The following is a 26,379-nucleotide window of genomic DNA, read 5'->3' as shown; positions in this document are numbered from 1 at the left end:
AAACATGACATTCAGGTATACAGGTCTTGTTAGCTTGAAAATATATATATATATATATTAATCGGGTTAATAATGGTAAAAATCAAATGGGTTTATGACATGGATATTTATGAGTAAATTGTAGGATAAATTACTTTATTATATAAAATTCAGTCAAAGTAATGATGTTCCAATGATCAATTTTAACAAAAAGTAACTGGTTGGGCTCTGGGGTGGGATGATCCCATTAAAACGACTGAATGGAAGAAGGATTGAACCAATACATACCAGCAGTGGAGTCTTCAATCTGAGTGTCAACTCCGACGTGATGTTAGTCTGCCAGTTCGTAATCAGTTTCTTCTGAAATCTGGAGACAATAACAACATTTCAGACTAAATAAGGTTTAAAATAATCTAAAAGCAATTTAATATATGGCAGGCAAATATTCCACATAACTAATTAAAGTTAAAGTTTGTTTTGTTTAACAACACCACTAGAGCACATTGATTTATTAATCATCAGCTACTGGATGTCAGATATTTGGTAATTTTGACATATAGTCATAGAGAGGAAACCCGCTACATTTTTCCATTAGTAGCAAGGGGTCTTTTATATGCACCATCCTACAGACAGGATAGCACCATCCTACAGACAGGATAACATATACCACGGCCTTTGATATACCAGTCATGGTGCACTGGCTGAAATGAGAAATAGCCCAGTGGATTCACCGACGGGGATTGATACCAAACCGACCTCGCATCAAGCGAGTGCTTTACCACTGGGCTACATCCACTCCTTGAACTAATTAAAAAAAAAAGTGTTTATAGGCTTGTATTACATTAACATTTGCACAGAAATAAATCTATAAACATATTTAATTACACACTGAGACAGACATACAAAATTAAGCATAACCCTTCTGTTTTAAAAGGTTAATTTATATTAAATTAAATATTGATGTAAACCACTGTAAACTCAGTTGTGTATTCCAATGATTAACATGACTTTCTTTTCTTGAATTTTACTTATAGCAGAAATATATTATAAAATTCTTCTAAATACATAATGTATTAAAATTGTGAGTTGTTTTAATACATGCTATAATTTATTAAAATTATTAAATTAACCACATATATGACTTGTTTTAATACATGCTATAATTTATTAAAATTATTAAATTAACCACATAATTATGAGAGTTGTTTCAATACATGCTATAATTTATTTAAATTATTAAATTAACCACATAATTGTGAGTTGTTTTAATACATGCCATAATTTATTTAAATTATTAACTTAAACACATAATTATGAGAGTTGTTTTAATACATGCTATAATTTATTTAAATTATTAAATTAACCACATAACTGTGAGAGTTGTTTTAATACGTGCCATAATTTATTTAAATTATTAAATTAACCAAGTATGAGAGTTGTTTTACCGTTTTTTACAAATTTATTATGTGCACTTTTTTTTCAGAAAATACAGGTTAAAAATGGGGGTGCGCACTATACATAATAGAAAAAACTATCTTTTAAAAATGTCCAGCGATTACCCACAAATAATCGTAGATCAGTAGTTTATGGTACTTAACAGGTTATTGACAGTATTCATGCCAAAACCCTCTAAAATATCGCTTTTCATACCGTGACAAAAAGTGCACAAAAATGACAAAACTAGACAGTAAATATTTTTTATTTCCATAACATTTAATTCGGCCATTTCCGTCAAACCAGAAATATGCGACACTACTATAAATTTAGAAATCTTGCCCATTCATGTTAGTTTTGTTTCTTGAATATACTGCTGCTTTCGCTATTCATTAATTTTGGTGACAGGGGGAAAACGGTACATTTTGCATTCACCGTCAATTTTGTGGTTTAAAATTATATTGTGGTTCATGTTGTTTTTTCTTGGAATAAACAATCAAAGTGGGGGGTGCGTATTATATACTGGTACGCATAATACATGGGAAAATACAGTAATACATGCTATAATTTATTAAAATTATTAAAATATCCAAGTATGTGAGTTGTTTCAACACACGCCATCTTAAAGCAATATCAGAACATTCAACAGAGTAACACATACTGGTCTAACTCCTTTGAAACATCGTTGTACGCGACCCTCATCTGCCAGCCTGACTCGCCATCCATGGAATGAGGACTCACGTGTTTCAGCTTCTCCATCGGAATCTGAATTAAACACAACAACATTCAGATCATGATTCAGACCTATGGCTTTCCCTTTTTGAGTAAATTGTCCCATTCAACTAATTTCTCTCCCAGATAGGGCCACTGGCCTTGCCAGAGACCGGACCCGGGATGGACATGCCTAAAACCTTAGTGGTATAGGGGCATGTTAAAAAAGTTTAAGCTCAAGCTCAAGCTCAGAACTCAGAAACTTTCGAGAATGATCATTTCATTTCTGCATGTCGCACACCAAAATCTAGCCTTTTGACTAATGCATTTTTCTTTGTGCATTAAATTTAGGACATTATTTGTACAGTCAAGACCGGTTATGCAAAAATGAAATGGGTTACTTGAATTTGTTTGCACAAGAGATCATTGTTTATGCTATTTTCAATTTTCCGAGACCTGTGTTTGACTTGCAATGCATTATTCTTTGCGCATTAAATTTATGACACCATTTACACACAAAAAAAAAACAGTTATGCAAAACTGAAATGTTACGTGAATTTGTGTTTGCATAAGACATAATCGTTTATGCACATTTTCAATTCTCCTAGGCCCATGTTTGACTTCCAAGTTACAAATTCATTGATATTTATTGTCTTATACTGCCAAACTACAATTGTCATGTAGATCTATCCATCTTTTTCTTGTGGAAAGGGGAGAAAGTGGAACAAATTCAGAGACAAGAAAGAATGAAAAACCAACCAGAAAGGTTAAATAAAATAGGTACCTCATAATTTGTAATTGCGTGGTCAAGTAAAGGATAGGAACCATTTTAAAAGTATATTTACCCGAATTCTCTCCTTGAGGGCATGCACCCAGATGAGTTTGCTGACAACGGGGGGCATGTTGTAGTGAGGAGGGGGACTGATTCTATTCTCCTGAAACATCTCCCTCACTTGGGACAGCTCCTCGGTGAATGCTTGAACCAGCTGTGCATCTTTGTCCTTCAGATGTAACTGAAATATTAGTAATTAACAATAATTTGTGTTTGATTTGATAATAGCAAAAATATCCATTTAGGTACATATTAGATTACACATATATCTTTCTGAACATTGGTGGATGTTAATTGTTATTATTATTTAGTAATAAAATTTAATACAAAATAAAAATAAATATAAATACTACTGTACTGGAAAAGGAAATATGTTGTGAGACCAAAAAAGGCATTTAAATTGTGTTGTACATACAGGGCCACAGCAAAACTATTGAACACAATGTGTGGGGTTGGTGGAGGAGCAATGCCACAGAATGTTCCCAGTCATACCCATCTCCACTGCTACCTATAACACAGAAATGCCTTAATTATTTTTCTTCTTCCTTTTTTTTTTAATATCATTAATTAAGAAGAACCTTTTATAACATCCAGAAATTGTTGCATAAAACTGATACTGTTACTTTTCAAACACAGATGTTAATTTTGAAACATTTCATAAAAATGCCCCAAATTATGAACTTGGTATTGAATGTGTCTAGAAACCTGAACGAGTTCTCGACTGCTGATTCCCTCGAAGACCTCCAGCAGTCTCAGCTGTGCCTCCACTGTGGGACACCAGCTGTACGCCTGTCGTAGGATTCCTGCCAGTCTCTTTTCCAGGGCCTGGTGAACAAAGAAAGAAATCATTTAGAATTTGTGAATGAATGAATGAATGTTTGTTTAACGACACCCCAGCACAAAAATACATATCGGCCACTGGGTGTCACAGATTTAGAAATCTGTATGTCATAATTTACTGTAAATGATGAAAATAATGTATCATGATGTTATTGCATTTGTAGAGGTACACACACTAAAATGAGTATTTTTATTAAATTATAAATGCTTCTGGCAAATGCAACTTTTTACAGATCACTCTGCAAACAAAAAATGCACTTACATATGCACCATAAATTAAATGTAATAATTCCACCAATCAGTATGTCATACCATAGTGCCCTAGTTCAGAAGTTTGGAAGAAGGGGTGTGTATACACCTAGAACCGTTCCTCTGGATCTGTTCCCGATCTGGAACCTTTCTTCTCAAACATTATTATATCCTCGTACTCACTTGGGCTATCTCACTTTAAACCCCACCTGCCATGGAACTGTATCTCACCAGCCTGTTATCATTATCTAGTCTCTGACAGATTGCACCTGATCAAATAACTAAAACCAGTTGCTAATCTGTTAAATGGAAGGAGAAAGGAGAAGCCTTAATATAAGCATGTGTGTATTGGCCAATCCCAAATCATTGTATTTTACTTGCAGGCATAAATATTGTATAAACCAATCTGGTGTGTGTTAAATGTGGCATTTATAGTCCTTCCCATCATCCATGGACATTGTTTTTTGTAAACAATTTCAGTTTAATTTGCGCCGTAAGAAGAAAAGTAAAAGTGTTTTGAAAATAACAAAAAACACACTATTTTGTGTACAATCAACTCAGAAAGATATATGTTGTTGTACAAACCACATTAAGGAAACGATGGTCCCTGGTCAGAAGGACTGTAGGTGTAAAATGCCCCCCTCTTCATGACCACCCCCAACCCTTTATCCCTAACACCCAGACCCTTATCCCTAACCCCCAGCCCCTTATCCCTACCTTCACCACTGTCCTGAACTTGAAGAAAGCTTTTTCGAAGATCTGTGACCCATCGATGTTGAGCACGTTGTCGACCACAGAGAAGAACTCGTTCATGGCCAGTGTGTATTTGTGGTGGATCTCCTTGACCATGGCATCCAGACTCAAGCTGCCTGCACCGCCAATCTCGGCTGCTCCGGCCAGCAAACGGAAGTGACGAGTTGTCTCAACAAGTTCCAACACATCGTTACACCTGACAGTGAATAAAAATAATTAATTAATATATATATATATATATATATATATATATATATATATTTATCATATAATATCTTACATTTTCAGTGCAATCAAAGTACGTGATATTTTTCAGATCACATACTTTAAGAATTTGATAACTTTGCAAATTAGATGTAAATTAGTCGAGGTCTCGGCACTAGGTTTATTGACATTTAAGCAAACGTACTTGGGTGACACTCCATGATTGACGTATGCATTCATAGTCATCAAATAAAAACATTTCAATGGCAATTTGACACTGAAAGCTGTCCAGCGTTCAGAAAACAAAAAATGTTATGCATAACTTTATTTTGATGTAAGGACATCCAAAATGACATCATTCGAGTTTGACATCATTTCCATTCAAAAATATACCGCGCCACATATTCTTACGTCATTTGAATATCTAGTAATGGTGGACTGGAATTAAAGTTGCGTGTACAGTTTACAAAAACATGTTGTATTAAGCTTGAGGTTATATGATAAAGAGATTATTACCCTCGTGTATTTCGGTATAGTCAATATCATATATTAGGAATAAAAATAATGTATTATGCTCGCCAGGGGCTCGCATAATACAATTTTTATTCGTAATATATGATATTGACGATACCGAAAATGACTGGTAATAACCTCCCCCCCCCCCCTCTCTCTCTCTCTCTCTCTCTCTCTCTCTCTCTCTCTCTCTCTCTCTCTCTCTCTCTCTCTCTCTCTCTCTCTCTCTCTCTCTCTCTCTCTCTCTCTCTCTCTATATATATATATATATATATATATAGCAAATTCTGGGCTCCAACTTAACGACAGCACTAATAGTAATTGGCTTAGTTGCAATATGAGTTGTCGTGGTCAACAGCTTTACCAATAAAAACTTTTTGCCAATGAATAAAAATATTTTTTGCTTTATAAGTTACGATTATTTGTTGCAAAAGTTTCTGGTTTAAAAGTGCTTTAGTCCACTTCACAGGTGAGCATTTTGCCCAAGACAAAAACATTTTAAAAATGCAATACATAACAAATTCTTACGTTTGAGCCCTAGTGAATTTATGAAAGGTAAATATAGCATGTTTTAGGTGCGTGTAAGTCTTAAATGTGGACAAAATAAGAAACTGAACGAAGGGAATTTTTTTTTAAATGCCAGCATATTGTTTAATAACGGATAATACATTCTTGGATTAATGTACAGCAACACAAATTAGCAAAATCAATTAGACATGTCAAGAGCTTTATTGCTACAGGTTTGTCTGTGCATTTAATAATGTCTATTTATCTTGACTGTATGCCATGTTTCCGTGTCAAATATATATCTTGTATAACTCACCTCTCCACAAAAATATTGAGCAGACAAAAATATGGAGCTATATGTTACCAGAAAGGACTGACAGTCGACAATGATAATAGGACATTCTCAACTCACCTCTCCATAAAACTGTTGAGCAAAGAAAAGCACGGAGCGTTTCTTGGTGGCCAGGGGCTGTTTGTCCAGAGATCTTCCTCGTCTAGTGACGTGCTGCTCGAATCTCCATCCATGTTCTTCAAACCATAGCGAGGTGTGTACGCAAGGGGTCCATACAACTTGGTGGCAAACAGAAAGCCTTGTGGTTTCGCAGCCCTATAATAAATATGTAACGTATCAACTAGTTGTTTAAAGACTGATATAGTACTGGGCCGCGTTTTACGAAAACAATCTTAGCGCTATGATCACCTACGGTTGTAATGCACTTAAGGTGATCTTAGCACTAAGATCGCTTCATAAAACGGGACCATGGAAATATAAACAAGGAGTTATAGATTATTAAATATTTTATAATTACAACTTTCTTCTGTTATACACTTTATCATTACAAATTTGATGCCATAATTTTGTTTTAATGCAGACAATTATGGAATATTTATCATCATAAGGAAGAAAAAGAAAGGCATAAGACAATCAAATAATGTTTTAGAAAATTTAATTAACATAATTTAATAGATATGGCTTTTTTTAATTTTTCAAGGATTTTTCTATAATGATCAACATATCTAACAATATTACCATGTTTTTCCACTTTCTTCTTGTGTTGTTTTAAACAGTAAAAAAACTCAACCATGAACCAATGTTAATTTTTTATCACTTTCCATGACACAACTAAAAATTCCACGACTTTCTATGCCTGGAAAATGACATCTGTCGATTCCATCACTTTCCATGACACAACTAAAAATTCCACGACTTTCTATGCCTGGAAAATGACATCTGTCGATTCCATCACTTTCCATGACACAACTAAAAATTCCACGACTTTCTATGCCTGGAAAATGACATCTGTCGATTCCATCACTTTCCATGACACAACTAAAAATTCCACGACTTTCTATGCCTGGAAAATGACATCTGTCGATTCCATCACTTTCCATGACACAACTAAAAATTCCACGACTTTCTATGCCTGGAAAACATGACATCTGTCGATTCCATCACTTTCCATGACACAACTAAAAATTCCACGACTTTCTATGCCTGGAAAATGACATCTGTCGATTCCATCACTTTCCATGACACAACTAAAAATTCCACGACTTTCTATGCCTGGAAAATGACATCTGTCGATTCCATCACTTTCCATGACACAACTAAAAATTCCACGACTTTCTATGCCTGGAAAATGACATCTGTCGATTCCATCACTTTCCATGACCCTTGACGAAAATCCCATGACTTTATATATTTTTTATACTTTATATGACGGTATATAATATTTATCTATCCCATGACTTTCCAGGAATTCAATGACCCATACAAACCACAGGGCTAGCTCTGGCACTCGTCAAATTCGCCAATTGCAAATTTCAAAAACAACTGGCGAATTTTATTTTAATTTGGCGAAATAATTTCATAAAATAAATGATGTTTTGTTGGAAAATAAATGGGTTTCTGCAGTTTTTGAAGTAGGATTGATAATTTGGCGAAATGTTCTGCTGACCCAGAGCTAGCCTGGAAACTGTGCTCTATAGGTAGTACTAAACCAAATAACTTCCGGCTGGGTCAAAGTTCGAGGTGCACCCAACTTTTGATAGAGAAGTGAACACCACAAGTCCTGTGATTGGTTATAAATGTGAGTGTGTTGGTTGTAAAAAATAATAGTTTTATCTGGGTAAAAAAAAAATGCAATTTTATTTCATCTAGTACCAATGTGTCAAGTTGCCTTGTGCTTGAAACATGTGTGGGGTACCTGTGAAAAAAAGTACTCAAATTTTGTGTGGAACTAGGGTAGTCATAGACGCTACCCGTTATCTCAGAAACGAGCAGCTTGACCCCCAATTTTTTCTGATTCACTTTAAGTGTGAGGGGTGGTAGTATTTATATCTGTGACGTTTATGTCGGTTGATACGTTGCAGGTAGGAGTTTTAGCCACATATGTTACTATTGTCGTCTATGGGATTTGATTTAGTACTATACACCCTATAAATACATTATATAACAAAAATCTTTCTTACAGTCTTTCTGCGTTCTCTGTGATGTTTCTATCGTTCTGCTCATCTGCTTTATCCTTGAAGTCGAGATACGTTCCGCGGAATGCCGCACACACTCGGAGAGCCTCTTTCAACTTGGTGTACGACTAACAGAGTAAACAAAACAATCAATATTTAAATCAAAGTTAAAGTTTGTTTTGTTTACCAACAACAACACTAGAGCACATTGATTTATTAATCATCAGCTATTAGATTTTAAACATCTGGGAATTTATATGCACCATCCCAGACACACACCATGGCCTTTGATATACCAGTCGTGATCTACTGGCTGGAATGAGAAATAGCCCAGTGGGCCCACTTACAGGGATCGATCCTAGACTGACTGTACATCATGCAAGCACTTGACCACTGGGCTATATCTCACTCCCAGGTTTAAATCAAAGAAATCAGTGACATTTGCAAGTTACCTTTGTGGGTTACATGTAGATTGGTAGAAAACATCCTATCAGAGATGGGGGCTGAATGAGCAAGCACTTGACCACTGGGCTATATCTCACTCCCAGGTTTAAATCAAAGAAATCAGTGACATTTGCAAGTTACCTTTGTGGGTTACATGTAGATTGGTAGAAAACATCCTATCAGAGATGGGTGCTGAATGAGCAAGCACTTGACCACTGGACTATATCCCACTCCCAGGTTTAAATCAAAGAAATCAGTGACATTTGCAAGTTACCTTTGTGGGTTACATGTAGTTTGGTAGAAAACATCCTATCAGAGATGGGGGCTGAATGAGCAAGCACTTGACCACTGGGCTATATCTCACTCCCAGGTTTAAATCAAAGAAATCAGTGACATTTGCAAGTTACCTTTGTGGGTTACATGTAGTTTGGTAGAAAACATCCTATCAGAGATGGGGGCTGAATGAGCAAGCACTTGACCACTGGGCTATATCCCACTCCCAGGTTTAAATCAAAGAAATCAGTGACATTTGCAAGTTACCTTTGTGGGTTACATGTAGTTTGGTAGAAAACATCCTATCAGAGATGGGGGCTGAATGAGCAAGCACAACACATAATAATGTAACATATTTTTGTTATTATATCTAATGAAGGTTTAGGCATGCTGTCCTTTGCATGTAAATCAGTGTTGCGTTTAGGAATCTGAGTGTTCATGAATGATTTGATTGGTATCATTGTCTTCTATCATATCACATTCATCTAACGTTAGGCACAAAAACCAGTTTAGTGAGCACCTGCTATTTTAGCTTGTCCTCCTGAACGTGCCACGGCTGTCTGGGATGTCTATCCAGGACAAATATTAGTAACTGCTGCTACAAACACTAACCTTGATGGTTAGCAGAAAGGGAGTTTTTGTGTGCTTTTTGGTAAGACAAGATAGCACATAACACCAACATTGATACACATAGATAATTCCACAGGAAGGAAATGTTTTTATTTAATGACGCAGTCAACACATTTTATTTATGGTTATATGGCATCAGACATATGGTTAAGGACCCACAGTCAGGATAACACATATCATGCCCTTTGATATACCAGTCGTGGTGCACTGGCTGGAGCCAGAAATAGCCCAATGGGCCCACCAACGGGGATTGAACCCAGACCGACCGTGCATCAGGCTTTCCCACTGGGTTATGTCCCACCCTCTTATTTCACAGAGCCTAGCAATGTACCCACCACAGCTAGTACAGACATATTATGAACGTAGAACTTAGCAAACTTTCTTCTTTTTAAAAAAACATTTTATTGTCCTAGATCTCAAACCTAGTATTGTCAGGGTTTTAACTAAAATATGTAACATCTGTTTTCAATGACCATGCCTACCTCGAGAGGTTCACGCAAAACGTCTTCTCCGACAATAGCAATAGCACGGTGGACAACTTCATTGGACAACAGTCGCAACAGATTCTTAAACTTGCCAATATGATGGTAGTACCTACAACACACATGTATTTTAAATATTACTCAACAATAAAAGAAATGCAAACATTTGTTTTATTATATTTTTTCATCATAAATTTAATTCGGGAAAAAAGACTGTTAAAATGAGCCTAAAACATTCAAAAAGACATTCAATTTGATAATTTCAACAAACTTAAAAATTAATGGGATTTTCAACTGAATAATTTTAAATAAATTAAACAAAACTAAAATAATATTCATATTTCTTTTGTTGTTCAATATATACTCTTCAAAAAAGTAGGGGAACTCTAATAAGAATTTACAATTGCCACAACTGTAAGGTATATTAGCTGTGGTGAATGGTTATATGATAATAGTGAATTAATTGGGCAAACATTACAACCAGTAGTTCAGTATTACAGTAGGTTTTATGACCACCAAATATCTTGAAGAACGATTGGGGTCAGAAGTGAAATTTGAAAGTTAAAGTTTTTTTATCAGTAAATCGCAAATTCAAACAATCAAAATGACTAAAAACAAAACAATAACAACTAACAAATAATGTTCCACAGTGATTAATCAACCTTCCTGGAAATTGTCAAAATTGAGAATGACACCCCACGCACGTATACGGGGCAACTGCGTGATGCATGTGCAAACTAAGGAATGTGTTTCGGTGTGTTGATAAACAGACCTGAACGTTCTTTACTAGGATGTCTGTGGTCAAAATGTATGTTCGGTCTAATAGTTGATATTAACATTAATATTTCAGGTTCCCCTACATTTTTTGAAGAGTATATATTATTTGCAGCCATTGATCAAGGTCTCCTAAGGACTTTCTAAAAATAGCCTTTATGAAATGTTTTTGGCATGGATGGACCAATGACCAGAGAAAACCCAGATATTACAACCAATAACAAGACGACATTGAACATATGAAACGTACGTGGAATGAGTCCACACCAGCTTCAGAAGTGTCATCAGAGTTTTGAAGAGTTTGACGATCTCACCGGGCTCTGTGGCCGTGTGCAGCTGGGACAGAGGTTCTCGCATCGTGCTCAGAAAAGTCAGAATCTTCTTCGTCTCCACTACAGCCTGGAGTCAGATTTAAAACAATTATCATTAGAAGATGTTTTTATATAATATTACTGTCATGCCAACACATTGTGCTCAGATAACTCAGATAACTTGTATCCGCTACAGAAGTCAAATTTAAAAGTTAAAGTTAAAAGTTTGTTTTGTTTAACGACACCACTAGAGCACATTAAGGTATTAATTGGATGTCAAACATTTGGTAATTCTGATATGTAGTCTCAGAGAGGAAACCTGCTACATTTTTCCATTAGTAGCAAGAGATCTTTTTATATGTACCATCCCACAGACAGGATAGCACATACCATGGCCTTTGATATACCAGTTGTGGGGCACTAGCTGGACGCGAAATAGCCCATGGGCCTAACGACAGGGATCAATCCCAGACCAAACATGCATCAAGTGAGTGCTTCATTGCTAGGATACATCCTGCCCCTATGCAATAAAAGAACTTTTGTCAGAAAATTCTTGATACAAAATCATATTACAAGGAAAGGGATGGGGTTTTTTATGACACCTTAAAACATTTAAACAATGGCTATTTGGTGTATGGTTATTTTGAGACTCGGTTTAGATTAGAACTCTCTACCATTACATAGAAAACTCCAAGGAATCGCTTACATGTGCTTTCTCATAGCATATATACCAAAGTTGGTTTTGTTTAACAAAATGACTAGAGCAAACTGATTAATTAATCATCAGCCATTGGATATCAAGCAAACGATCTTTTTTATGCACTTTCCCACAGACAGGACAGCATAGATCATACCTTTTGATATGTCATTTGTGGGGCACTGGTTGAAATGGAAAAAAAACCTAATGGGTCTGTCAACGAGATATGATCCTATAACCCAAGTAGCTCAGGTGAGCATCTTGCCAACTGAGCTAAATCCTGCCCGTCTGTTGATACTACATCAGAATATTCTATAACAGACAGGCCTTGACTGTAACTTTTTTCAGTGGTAGTCCACCGAGCTACCAGGTTTCAAAATCTGGTAGCCCTCAATAAAAATTAGTAGCCACATAATTTTAATAAATTTAAAAAAGAGAGAAAAAGACAAAATTATTTTCTTGTATTTAAACATGTTGTTTTAGGTAGGGATTTTAGATGTTTAAGTGTCTTGTTTATTGCGAAATAACTGGATGTGCCAAAAAAATCTAGTATCCCAACGGACTACTGGTAGCCCGAGCAACAAATGGGTAGCCAACCCCAGGCTACTGCTAAGGTCGAGCCCTGACAGAACTGTAATCAGGGAAAATGGTGTATTAAAATTCCCTATAATTCTCTTCACTTCTGTGAACAATTCACCTTGTTGATGTCTTTGCGGACGTGGCTGAACGAGTGAGCATACTGGCTGTTTGCCTTGTCCAGGTTGTGCAGAATGTCCTGGGCCACGTCGGAGTCAAGCTGCTCATTCACCGACTGCAGGTTGGTCAGGTACCTCTCCCACATCTCGATCTCGTCCATGGGCCCCGGCTCCGGTCCAAACTGACGCTCCAGCTCAGCTATGGGGTCGTGTTTCAAGACAATCTACAAGAAAAAAAAGGAAATATTGTGAAATTAATTTTTGGGTTTGTGATATAATTTTTGTCTAATTTCGTAAACTAGTGCAGTGCTCTACAAAGCGAATAAAATACTCGCCATGGCGACTAAGAACATTCCCTGGCATCTAAAAAATAAAATCACATTCACCAGTTGGCGACTGTCCAATAATTTTACTTTAATTTTTAAACAAAACTGAACATCGGAAAACACTATGGACCAGTAGCAATTTATCTTCTATAAAACGTGTTTTCTATCGGTAATTTGTTTGAAAAGTTTGAGACATGTTAATCGGACTATGAATAACATTTTCCAGTATTCAAGAGTAAACACGGTGACGTTAAGTGGGAGGTAATATTTCGTTATGATGTTGTCACCCTTAACTTGAATATCAAGCGTTTGGAAATAATTCGGCCCCAGTTCAGTTTTGGATCAAATCAGTCCTGTCCCATTTAGAGTCAGGTTTTTTTAATGCATTAAAATGACATTGTTGAGCCACTGTATGTCCCTATTTGTCTGTTTGAAACTCAAACGTTATTTTAAATGTCGACTTGTATATGTGTTATACTGATAATGGGTCCCTCCACGATAACAACGTCTCCAGTCGTGAATGTCGTTTTAATCACATCAGAATTCTTCTTCACCAGTGGAGGATGAAAACATGTTTTTATTTTCAAGACTCGACTTTAGACGGCTTTAAAGACACAACTATTTACAAAAAAGTATTTATGGATTTACAAGGCAGTATGTGACGAAAATAAATATTATTTACTACTAGTAACATGTTGAAGTCTGTTAGATATTACCACAATGCTTTTATTTAATTTTTAATACTGCAATTTAAATGCATATTTTAGCAGTGTCATTAAAATAGTAATTTGCTTAAATTCGTTTAATACAGTTATTGGGTACGGAATTTGATAATGATAGTTAATAGTCATTCACTGTTTTAATGGAACTGGATACAAACAGTAACTTGTAATTACTATTTAACAATTAGGAATCACCTCTTCACGAGTTCATTCAAATGCAGTCCTAATAACAATTGCAGCATTAGTAATGTGCTGTAAAATGGCAGATGAATCGATTTAATTACAAGTATATATTAGCTGGCTACTAAATATAAGTGGCTGGCGACTAAAATATTATACTTTACTGGCCAGGGAAGAGTAAATTTGAACTTGCTTTGTAGAGCACTGTAGTGCAGTCAACAAATTTAAACTAAATAATAACAAAAAAATAGTAGACTACCCTTATTTTCGCAGAGTGAACGTAACCATTTCTGGTTGTGGGCTGTCAATGTTATTTACCCTGATCACTGGTAATAGGGGAGTATAGTAGGTGGTTAACAATGCCAGAAGTAATCTCTGAACACTCTGAAGTGATCACACTAATCCCGTAAATAAAAGCTGATGGGAAAATAGCAAGTGTGTGGCACAGATAGTCACAACAGACAAGCACGTCTTAGTTGGAATGACAAGGACTGGGGTGTGGAGATGGACAGCAAAAGAAGTTAAAATATTGGAGGAGCTGCCAGATTTGGATGAAATGAGATGAAATTCAAAGATGAGAACGAAAAGGGGTAAATTGGATAAACAATGTAAAAAATGAAATAATAATAATAAAATCAGGGGAAGCTCTGGCACTTGCCAAATGAATTCGCCAACTGTGAATTTTAAAAACTATTGGAGAATTTAATTTTCATTTGGCGAAATAATTTCCAGTGTTAATTGATATTTTGTTACAAAATAACTGGATTTCTTCAATTTTTTAAGTTTAATAGATAGTTTGGTGAAATTTTCTGCTGATCCAGCCCTAGCCCTGAAAATGTTAAAAACAATAATAAAGTTAAAAATGTACCCTGATCTGTTTGATCCAGTTGATGATGGTTGTCTCCAGGACATGGAGCACGGCTGCTCGTCTGTGAGGGGAAGCCGCCGCCTCGGCCAGCACTTCTATTGATGGTAGATTCAACAGGATTCGACCCTGAGAAAAAAACATTTAAAATAATAATACAATGTGTGTACAGGCTATTTAATAAGCAGTGTTTTGACAGTTATTCATGAGTGCATGTCATCACAGCTATATTTATTCCAATGAGCACTGTTCTGTGCTACTTTTTTTTTAGTAAACAGGTCTGGAAGTGGCTGTCCTCCTATAGACGAGGCACTGGACATAATCAACCACTATTTTGCTAAATGTCCATTCGACTCTGCATTGTGCAGAGATACGGTCTTGATTGCGGATAGACGTTTAGTCATTCAGTCTTCAAATGGAACAGAATACTGGTGTTATGACACCCCAGTATATTAAGCCACAAACTCAAAAATATGCTTAATATTTAACGATTTAGAAATTAGGGTAATAGTACTAATCCTTTTTAGATGATTTTCTTCTTCTGAGACAAGTACTCAGGAGAACCACAGAAAACGTCATCCACACAGCAATATTTAACACAACAGGAACCCATTTCACTAAATTCTTGCAACTTTACAATCTTGTAGTGCACTCCTGCACGTGCTGTAACCTCACCGTGGTGCAGGAGTGTAACATTCTCTTTGAGAATGGCCAATACAGCACAAATTGACATTTATGAGTAAAAGTCAGTATCTATCTGTGATATTTGTATTTTTGTACAGTTCTTTACACTGTTTTTATTTAAATCTTGAATTTTTATATTGATGTTGATCATCACCTTATTTGTTTGCATTACCATAGTTTGACACCCAATAGCCGATGTATTTTTCGTGCTGGGGTGTCGTTAAACATTCATTCAATCTTGTAGTGCAGTGCAAAAAGATGTGTAAGAATGATACGATGTTGTCTAAGATAGTGTAAGAAAGCTTTGTGAATTAGATTCATGGTTACAGTTTGTTTTGTTTAACGACACCACTAGAGCACATTGATTAATTAATCATCGGCTATTGGATATCAAACATTTGTTAATTTTGACTTGTAGTTATCAGAGGAAACCCGTTACATTTTTTCTAATGCAGCAAGGGATCTTTTATATGCACACTATCAGACAGTATAGCACATACCACGACCTTTGATATACCAGTCATGGTGCACTGGCTAGAGAGAGAAATAGCCCAATAGTTCCCACCGACAGGGATCAATCCTAGAGCGAGCATTTTTCCACAGGCCTACGCCCGCCCTTCATGGTTACAGATTTTCGAAGCTATCTTAGCACTACAAAAGGTTAGGACATCACTATGACACGTCATACCTTACGACAGTTTTACGATATTGTTAGACCAAGATAGCTTTGAAAATATGGACCCTGGATCCCAAGCCTAATCCATGATCAATAACAACTGTAACACAGAAGAATAAGAAATTGAAGAAAACTTGGATAATTTTCTCGTTTAACAATACTTAACCTGACCTCAAACGATGGTTATTCTCCTAGGGATAGTAGACTAATCCAAACTTCCCAACAGCCAATGGGATGGCTAAAATCTTCCAATGAATCCTCTGCTTCCTGTTCCACTCATACGACTAAAGCTTCCTTCTTTCTCCTTTGCTGTTTTGGTTTGGACGTCTTTTTTATTTGCTCCATTCAAATCTAAGCTGTTGGGATGTTTGGACCAGACATTATCCCTAGAACAATATGTCATTGTTTGAGGTCATTCCAGCCAGTGCACCACGATGGTATATCAAAGGCTGTAGTATGTACTACCCTGTATGTGGGATGGTGCATATAAAAGATCCCTAGCTGCTAATTGAAAAAGAGTATCCCAAGAATTGGCGACAGTGGGTTTCCTTTCTCAATATCTGTGTGGTCCTTAACAATATGCCTGATGCCATATAACCGTAAATAAAATGTGTTGAGTGCATCATTAAATAAAACATTTCCGTTCCTTCTTTTTCTTGTTTGAGGTCAGGTTTAGCAAAAAAGAACAAATCCTGTTGAAAATCTACCCACCATGACATGTCCCTGTGTGACCTCCACCACAGCCATGAGTCGGTGTAACAAGTCCATGATCTTGTCTCCGTTGATACCGGCCTCCATCACACTCGGCTGGTTGGTCCCCAGCAAGGGAAGAAACACCTCTCGAATCAGCAGCTCCAAGTGTTCCAGTGGAACGTGGGTGCTGTCCATGTAAAACACTTCTTGATCTGTACAGAATAATGTTAACAAGTATTCTGAGAGTACTGCTAAAGCAATACATGTCCCTTACCAGGCCCAACAAATTTCAAGGGCCATAACTCTTGTTACAAATGTGTAAATTGCCACGAAAGTCAAACTTGATTGATAACAGTACTTGATACACAAAATGTCACCTCAATATTTCGAGGCATTGTGAAACAAATGTCTGGAAAACTAAATGTGGGACAGACAGATGAACAGATAGGCAGAAGGAGACATTAATAACATTATTACTATGGAACATTTTCTTTTCAAACATTTTATCAGTGATATTGCTTAGCAACTATTATTAATTTAACTTAGGTCTGTAGGATTAAATATCAGGAATTGGGGGGGCATAAACTAGTGAAGGTGGCATACTCATCAGTAGGGGTGAGCACAAGTTACATTTTTTTCTTTATTTATATAGAATATGACCAAAAAAAACCCATAAATTTTCTTCCTTAAGGTAGGGGCACAGTTCCTATGGACCTTAACTTTTTTTAATTATTTAGTGACATCTAAAACATATCTAGCAAATATGTTCCCTAAATAGAGATTACCGTATTTGACCGGAAATTAGCCCATGTCTTTGAATAAGCCCCCCTCCGTTTTGATAGCATTTAAGAAATTAGGCCCTCATTCATAAATAAGCCCACTCCCAACTTTGTCACCTTATAAATAACAGGAAACTGCAAGTTTGCTCAAAGTTCATTTAAAAGGTCATGCCTCCTGCAGATAATTAAACACAAATGTAACACAATATTTTACCACCACTTAGATTTAGCAGTCTAACAGTAACAGTGTGTAACATTGTTTTCAATTTCATGCCTTCAGTATTTCTTTGAAGTACCCATGCTCAAGTCTGAACTAAAACCAATCTCTATTTTTACCACCACACTGGGTCACAGTCAATGCTAATTAGGCAAATACCTTATTCTGATTGGCTAAGAATAATTACCTAGATTGACAACTCTTTGTACAATAGTGTAAGCTGGCTGCCTGTATCAGAAACATGTGTATATGCTATTGAGTTTGTTGTTAATTGCTGTTGTTTTAAGTCTTCTCAGCATTAAATTTTGGATGTAAATAAACTGCACTGGTAAGTAATTGTAACACAGAAGGTGTGTTTCTGATAATTAGATACTAGTAAAAAAAATATTTTTTACAATTATTATTTATTAATAACAAATGGAACACCAATTAATAGATGTGCTACTGAACGTTTTTTGTTTTCTTCCTAGTTCATTAATTATTATTATTTATTTAAAAAAAAAAAAAAAAAAATCCAACAAAACTGGCCCCTTGTCTAGGAATAAGCCCACCCCATGCTAAGCTCACAATGAGTTGTCTTGGCCCCCTGGGCTTATTTCCGGTCAAATATGGTATTATACAAGTTTGTGTCTCGTACTGATTTTAAGAAACAAGTGTCAGGATTATTGTATTACCCGAGCAAGAGCGAGGGTAATACATGAATCCAAACATGAGTTTTGTAAAATAAGTACGATTCACACACGAGTGTAATAATTTCTTTATTATTCACATTATTCAAAATATTATTTAGAAATCATTACGACACACACGGGTCATACTGGTTATATTTCCCTGAATATGATGAACTATGTGGATATTAAATATTAAATATAATACTGCTAACTTAATCAAAACATAGAGGAGGTTGAATCCTATTATTTAAGCCCCCTCTGGCAACTGCTCCACTGAAGAGTAAAAACCCTCAGACTTACCCATGTTGTCTCTGGTGAGTTTAGTCCCTGAACTGCACTTGAGAAAGAAGATGGATTTAGTCCGAAGTTCAAATGGTGGGACAAGAGATGCCACGTAGCCGTGTGGTTGGCACACGTACACAAACAGTTTCTTCACATCCTCATTGTCTATGAACTCATAAAATGCCATTCTGAAAGATGAATGCACATTTAAAACGTAGGTATCAAACACAGTTAAACATTATCTCCAGTCAATAATAGGAGGGGAACAGAATTTCTAAAGGAACAGGTAACTTTATAGGCTTTCTATGGCAAATGGAGATATTTATTAATTTCTAGCTCTGATGAATGCTAAAAACATTTATAGCAAGAAATATCTTCTCAGTATCCATCTAAATGTCATTATAAAAACTGCATTATTTTAATGACATAGTGACATAATGACATCTACATATAGGTCAAAGTCAACTATAGTTAACTATTGGTTTGTTGACCAACTCTTCCACTAGTTAGGTTTGTCCTCATTATAACACACACAAAATCTCTACCTGTTTTCATCATTTGCCATGAGATTTTTCAGATCTTCATTCCGTGGTTTTAAAGAAGAAATGATTCTTCCTTCCAACCACTTCAGACAATCACCCATGATTACTGGTTATTATTCTGAAAGAAATGGAGAAAGAAATCATTTGTTTTCAGTTAGCTAACATTATCCATAGTAAAAAATGTATGGCTGTTTTAACAGTTTCCAATCATTCTGATCACTTCACCTCTTTTAATCTGCACTGCCGATAGCCTTCTTTGTACTTACCCTGATGTCGCACTTCATAATGTTCATTTTGCACTCAGTTCCAATTGACTGTTATAAATAATGCTAAATATTGCTTAAAAAGATGAATTCCATAAATATAATGACAATAGATACCACCATCTTTGTCACTTAACATAGAAGTGGCTATATACACGACAGCCATGTATATATAGCCTCGGCTAATGAAGGCTGGCTATCTACACGGCGGTCGTATTTTGGGTGGAAAGCCGAGTGTAAGGTCACCACACTCTATCTAAACTTTCCCATACAAAACATGGTTTACATCTAGTCATTTATAATATGATTCTATTCCAACCGGTGCCCCATTACTGTGGTATGTGCTGTCCTCTCTGTTGGAAAGAAGATAAAGAAGATTACTTGCTGCTAATTAAAAAAATATATGGTGAGATAATTAAATAATTTTAATAAAGTGTCAAATTAAAAGAAATTAGTTAGGTTGGGTTTCTTGTCCTCTGGCAGTCAGCTGGAAATACATGTACTTGCAAACTTGGTGGGCCTGAATGTAAAACAACACTGGCTTCAGGCATCGGGCCATCATATCACTCTCGTAGGTGGGGGTTTTTCTTCTTCTTTTCTTTTTTAAAACAGAAAAACAAGCATTCTGTTAGTACTGCTAAAACAATACATGCATCCCCTCCCGGGGCCCACAAATATATATATCTCCTAAGTTCAAGGGCCATAACTCTATGAAAAATGGGTAAATCGCCATGAAAGTAAAACCTGATCTGTAAATAATAAAGCTATACACAAAGTTTCAGCTCAATATCTTGCGATCGTGGGGAGAGAGAATTTTGATAATTAATTTTTGTGTCTTTTAAGTTCAAGGGCCATAACTCTATCAAAAATGGGTAAATTGTCATAAAAGTCAAATTTAATCTGTAACAGTACATAATAAAGCTATACACAAAATTTTAGCTCAATATTTTGACACTTTGGGGGAAAAGTCTGGGAAAAAGTATCTGTATCTCCTAAGGTCAAGGGCCATAACTCTGTCAAAAATAGGTAAATCACCAAGAAAGTTAAAGGGACATTCCTGAGTTTGCTACACTGTAACATGTTTCCGACTAATAAAATATTTCTATGATTAAACTTCCATATTAAATATATTTTCTTGTTTAGAGTCTGTATATTCCATGTGTTTCTGGTCATCTTAATATTTGTAAGAAGCCCAAATTGGATTTTGTCTTCAAATAATTTTGCACGTACGAACAAATATATTTTAGGAAATAAAATGAAATTTAACCTAGTATAAATATTAGAACGATTATAAACATGTTTAATATACATCCATTAATATGTCATGCAGAAAAATATATTTGATATGTAATTACAATCGATAAAAAGTCTGTTAGTTGATAGCATCTTTAAAATTGCAACAAACTACACAAAATTTCAGCATTGCGAAAACAAAGTCCCAAAAACTACATGTATAGATGGCAGATGGACAGACAGATACAAAACCTAAAAATCACTCCAGGGGCCCTATTTTCGAAGCCATCTTAGCGCTACGAAATCGTAAAACCGTCGTAGGTTGTGACGTCACTACAGCACATGCCATAGTGACGTCATAGCTTACGATGATTTCACGATTTCGTAGGCTAAGATAGCTTCGAAAATATGGGCCCAGGCCAATAAAGGACTAAAAAGTTGAGTGTCAGCAGGAAAAAAACCCAGGGTTGCTCAGGAAATGTAAACAAGCCTAGTTGGGGGGGGGGGGGGGGGGGGGGGGGGGGGGGGTTGGCCTAAGAATTTTAGAAGAAAATGTTTTTTGAATTTTTAAACACAACTTGTAAAAACAAATTTGGTCAAGATATAAATTAAATAGCAATATTTATCCATAGTAAAGAATGCCATCGGTCTCTGTGGAAAATTAAATTAAAACATTTAAATGGTTATGCCCTGTATCATTCGTTTGTTAATCGGTCTGCTAATGGAGGTGTTTTTTTGTTTTGTTGGTTCTTATTTATTTTTATTTTTGGGGGGGAGGGGTATTAGTTAGGGGGTACAGATCATATTTTTTCCTTTAAATTTTTTGATTTTAAATATAATTCACTTATTTAAAGAATGGCACGTGTACTATTAGCGTTACTTTATGAAGACATTTAAGTACTTTCAATGTTATCGTCTATTTCGAAAACTTGTCACAACGTCGTACAAAACAAAAACTAAATCAACTTAATTAACAACTGACACATGCGTTGTACTGTACAAATATTGAAATAAACACAATAATAAATATTCTACCTGATAAGTGTATCATTTGTTGCATAAAAAAATAACCATAAGAATTGTTTTAATTTGTTATTTTCTATTTCAGCAAGTGCGCGTTGTGAAAGTCGTCCATATTGTTTTTGGTTGCTATCTTCTTCCTCTGTTTAGTTTCTTCCACTGTTAGGCAGCACTTAACGCTTTGCGGTCAGTGAACGTTTCCTTATGCTACGCACCGTGCAGATGAACGCGAAATAGTGTGTTCAAACAATAGAAGTTAAAGTTTGTTTTGTTTAACGACACCACTAGAACACATTGATTTATTAATCATTGGTTACTCAATGCCAAATATTTTACAATTCTGACATATATAGTCTTAGAGAGAAATCCGCAACCTTTTTCCATTAGTAGCAAAGGATTTTTTATGTGCACCAACTTACAGATATGATAGCACATACCACGGCCTTTGATATACTAGTCGTGGTGCACTTGCTGGAACTGGAAACAGCTAGACCAAAGGGCCCACTGACAGGGATCGATGCTAGACCAACGATAGTCCGAACTGACGTAGAAAGAAAGTGTGGTAAACTATTGACTTATAGTGCGCCCTGCACTAGACCGACCGCGCATTGGGCTAGCGTTTTACCATTGCGCTACGCCCCGTTCCTTCAAATGAAAGAAAGCTAGTTTGAAAATGTTTTTAAACAACGAGCTGCAAGATTATAAATATCATAGAACGATGACAAAAAAGAAAGAAATGTTTTATTTAACGACGCACTCAACACATTTTATTTACGGTTATATGGCGTCAGACATATGATTAAGAACCACACAGATTTTGAGAGGAAACCCGCTGTCGCCACTACATGGGCTACTCTTCCGATTAGCAGCAAGGGATCTTTTATTTGCGCTTCCCACAGGCAGGATAGCACAAACCATGACCTTTGTTGAACTAGTTATGGATCACTGGTCGGTGCAAGTGGTTTACACCTACCCATTGAGCCTTGCGGAGCACTCACTCAGGGTTTGGAGTCGGTATCTGGATTAAAAACCCCATGCCTCGACTGGGATCCGAACCCAGTACCTACCAGCCTGTAGACCGATGGCCTACCACGACGCCACCGAGGCCGGTATAACGATGACAAGGGCAGTATTCTAGTTCTTCAATATCCGCTAAAACTATGCTTAATAAAATGCATTTTAACATATTTTTCAACTAAAGGTAATTTACGATGCTCGCGTTTCAGGTAAAAATCAATTTCGGTAGTGCTAATTTTAAATGACGGCTTGGCTTTGGCATGCATATCATCGCTATATATATGTAGCATCCAATCAGACATATAATACGTGTTTGAAAATATTAGACATAATGCAGCAACATTCACCAAAGCTATTCTGAAGGCTGCACACAAATCAATCCCCAGAGGAAGAAAAAAAAGACTACAAACCATACTGGAATAAAAAAAAAAAAAAAAAAACTACAGAAATACCATGAAGCAGCTACCAACGCTCGCAAATCAATAAAATCCAACCCAACAGAAGGCAACATCTCAGAACATAACAAGCTCCAAGCCATATACAAAAGGCAAAAACTAAACCTTATCAAGACCAGCTGGAAAGAGAAGACTCAGTCACTCAACCTTGAAAAGAACACCAAACAACTCTGGAAACTAACCAAATGCCTCAAAGAAGAATCAGACACATTCTCATCTAGAGGCTGCACAGTCATTGAGGAAAATGAAAACAGCTTTACAGGGAAGAAAGCATCAAATGTGCTGGCTGAAGGCTTTGCCCATGAGAGTACTAAACAAATGCCAAGAGAAAGAATTGCTGCAGTCCGGAAAGAACTAAAGAAAGAGTTAAACAGTTGTCATCCAACTACAGAAATCATGTTCAAAGCCTTCAACCTCAGAGAGCTACAGAATGCTATCAGAAAACTAAAAACAAGGAATACACCCGGGCCTGATAGCATCACCAATAATAAGACACCTAGGACCAAATGGCAGAGCCAGACTGTTGGATATATGCAATATGTCATGGAACCAGTCTATATTTCCAGAAGAATGGAAAGAAGTCGAGATTGTGCCCATCCTCAAGTAAGACAAGCCAAAATCCCAGAAGCTACCGCCCAATCAGTTTGCTAAGCTGTCTTGACAAAACACTAGAAAGAATGGTCAATGAAAGACTCTTAAACTACCTTTAGACTAACAACCTACTAGATGACTGTCAGTCGGGGTTCAGAAAGAAGAGGAGCACAGAAGACCAAACCACTTACCTTGCTCAAGAAATCGAGAATGCATTCCAGATGAAGCAGAAATTATTAGCCACCTTCTTCGATCTCACCAAAGCTTTTGACAAGGTATGGAAGGAAGGACTCCTGCTGAAACTAACCAAATATGGAATCCATGGCAAGATGTTCTTCTGGATCAGAAACTTCTTCAACAGAAGATGTGCACGAGTTCGACTTGATGGAGTGAAAAGTCACCTGGTGCATTTGAGAGAAGGAGTTCCATAAGGAGGAGTTATATCGCCTACACTCTTCCTTATCTTCATCAATGATCTTCCCAAACAGTACTCCTGTCATATTCACAAAGCATTCCATGCAGACGACCTAGCAATGTGGAGCCAAGCTGAAAGCACCACAACTGCAGCTACAATAATGCAGGATGCTGTTGACAGAGTAGAAGACGGGGCCCAAAAATTGGGTGTACAGATAAACAAGAAGAAAACAGTATCAACTCTTTTTTCCTTATTAAATGCACCTGAAAAATATCAGCTCATCCATAACAACTCCAACCTTCCCAAAGAAGAAACCCCAATATATCTGGGGGTGAAGTTCGACAAAAGGCTGAAATGGGGTCCACACATTGAAACTGCGGAAAGAAAAGTCACTCTTAAACTCAGACTCGTGAAAAAGTTGACAGGGAATACATGGGGAGCAGATGCAAAAATACTCAAGCAAGTATACACAGGAAATGTTCGACCCAAACTGGAATATGGAATGAGTATTTTTGCAACTGCAGCAAAATCCAATACCCAAAAACTAACAAAAGTACAGAATGCTGCCCTACGACTTATCACAGGAGGACTAAAAAGTACCCCCATTACAACAACGGAAGCAACGATTGGTCTTCATAGCCTAGAAGAGCGCCGCGAGGAGAAAGTACTCTTACAGCTTGAAAAATTCAAACGACTCGAGAAACATCCAATGAACAACAAAGTTCAAGAGCTTACCAAGAACCGCCTCAAAAGAAACAGCTTCAACCACTTATCCAAACAACTTGCTGCACAGAACACAGACATATTATCCAGACAACAATGGGAAACGCTCTGTACTTATAGTTATCACAACCAGATGGAACGAAACTTCAACATCTGCCTAGACATTCCAGGAATGGATACCAAAGCAGATCAACCAAGTCCTATTTTGAAAACAACGACAATGGAGCACCTGGAGATAAACTATTACCACACTGACTGGATATATGTCTATACTGGCGGATCTTCAGACAATGCAGTAAGAAATGGAGGAGCTGGAGTGTATGTGAGATTCGAAGATGGCCATTCAGAAGAGACGTCAGCCCCTTCTGGAGAACTCTCAACAAATTTCAGGGCTGAACAGTGTGCCATCTTAAAAGCTGGAAAGTTTTTGGTGGATAGAAATATATACAACAGAAACATTTGTCGTCCTTTGTGACTGCAAATCAGTCTTGCAAACCCTCCAAGAAGAGCCACGAGGAAACACTGAAAGGGAAATGCAAAACATGCTTAACAGCCTGAACACCAATAAGACCACACTACAGTGGATTCCTGCTCACCGTGGCATTATCGGAAATGAGAAAGCCGACCAATTAACAAAAGAAGGCAGTCAAAAGCCATAGTATCTACATCAGATGTTCTATGATGAAACTAAAACACTCATCAAAAGAAGATGTGAAAACATCTGGAAATCCAGAACAGGTAGTACATACCCATCGGACCCAATGTGACACCTGGAAAGAAAACAGCAAGTCCGTATTTTCAGATTCAGGACTGGACATTGTAGACTAAAGGCTCGCCTCCATCGTCTAAGGCTTGAACATATACAGGAGAATGTCCCTGCAACAGTGGATCTCAGACACCAGAACACGTTCTTCAAAGCTGCCCTCTCCTCCAAAACATAAGGCAAAACAGGTAGCAGGGAATTCCCCCCCCCCCGGTCATTTCCCCCGGTCTCTCTCCCCCCCTTGGTATTTCCCCATGTCATTTCCCCCCCCCCGGTCATCCCCCCCCCCCCCCCCCCCCCCCCCCCCCCCCCCCCCCCCCCCCCCAGTCATTAGTGGTATAAATAAATAACACTATTATTTTATAATATTTTATGTGAAACATTGAAAACAAACACATGAACACATTCAACAGTTTGCAGGTTGTGTGCAATGCCTCGTACAACACTGGCCGGTTGTTGTATTCGCTA

The 26,379-nt window shown here is 36.8% G+C and overlaps 1 protein-coding gene across 1 annotated transcript in view; it reads right to left on the bottom strand.

Moving 5' to 3' along the window:
* Positions 1-22,079, bottom strand: part of LOC121386037 (dynein beta chain, flagellar outer arm-like) — a 152,912-nt gene extending 130,833 nt beyond the window's left edge. Inside the window, 15 exon segments of the mRNA XM_041516835.1 lie at positions 268-346; positions 2,075-2,178; positions 2,970-3,137; positions 3,662-3,781; positions 4,763-4,994; positions 6,435-6,629; positions 8,495-8,616; positions 10,318-10,429; positions 11,342-11,490; positions 12,797-13,018; positions 14,891-15,016; positions 16,959-17,152; positions 18,908-19,077; positions 19,435-19,549; positions 21,963-22,079. Of these exon segments, the coding sequence (XP_041372769.1) occupies positions 268-346; positions 2,075-2,178; positions 2,970-3,137; positions 3,662-3,781; positions 4,763-4,994; positions 6,435-6,629; positions 8,495-8,616; positions 10,318-10,429; positions 11,342-11,490; positions 12,797-13,018; positions 14,891-15,016; positions 16,959-17,152; positions 18,908-19,077; positions 19,435-19,532 (2,091 nt within the window). The 5' untranslated portion in view covers positions 19,533-19,549; positions 21,963-22,079.
* Positions 22,080-26,379: the final 4,300 nt, after the last annotated feature.

Source organism: Gigantopelta aegis, chromosome 12 (genome assembly GCF_016097555.1).
Source record: "Gigantopelta aegis isolate Gae_Host chromosome 12, Gae_host_genome, whole genome shotgun sequence".
Classification (NCBI taxonomy): Eukaryota; Metazoa; Mollusca; class Gastropoda; order Neomphalida; family Peltospiridae; genus Gigantopelta; species Gigantopelta aegis.
This window is presented reverse-complemented; position numbering and strand designations above follow the sequence as displayed.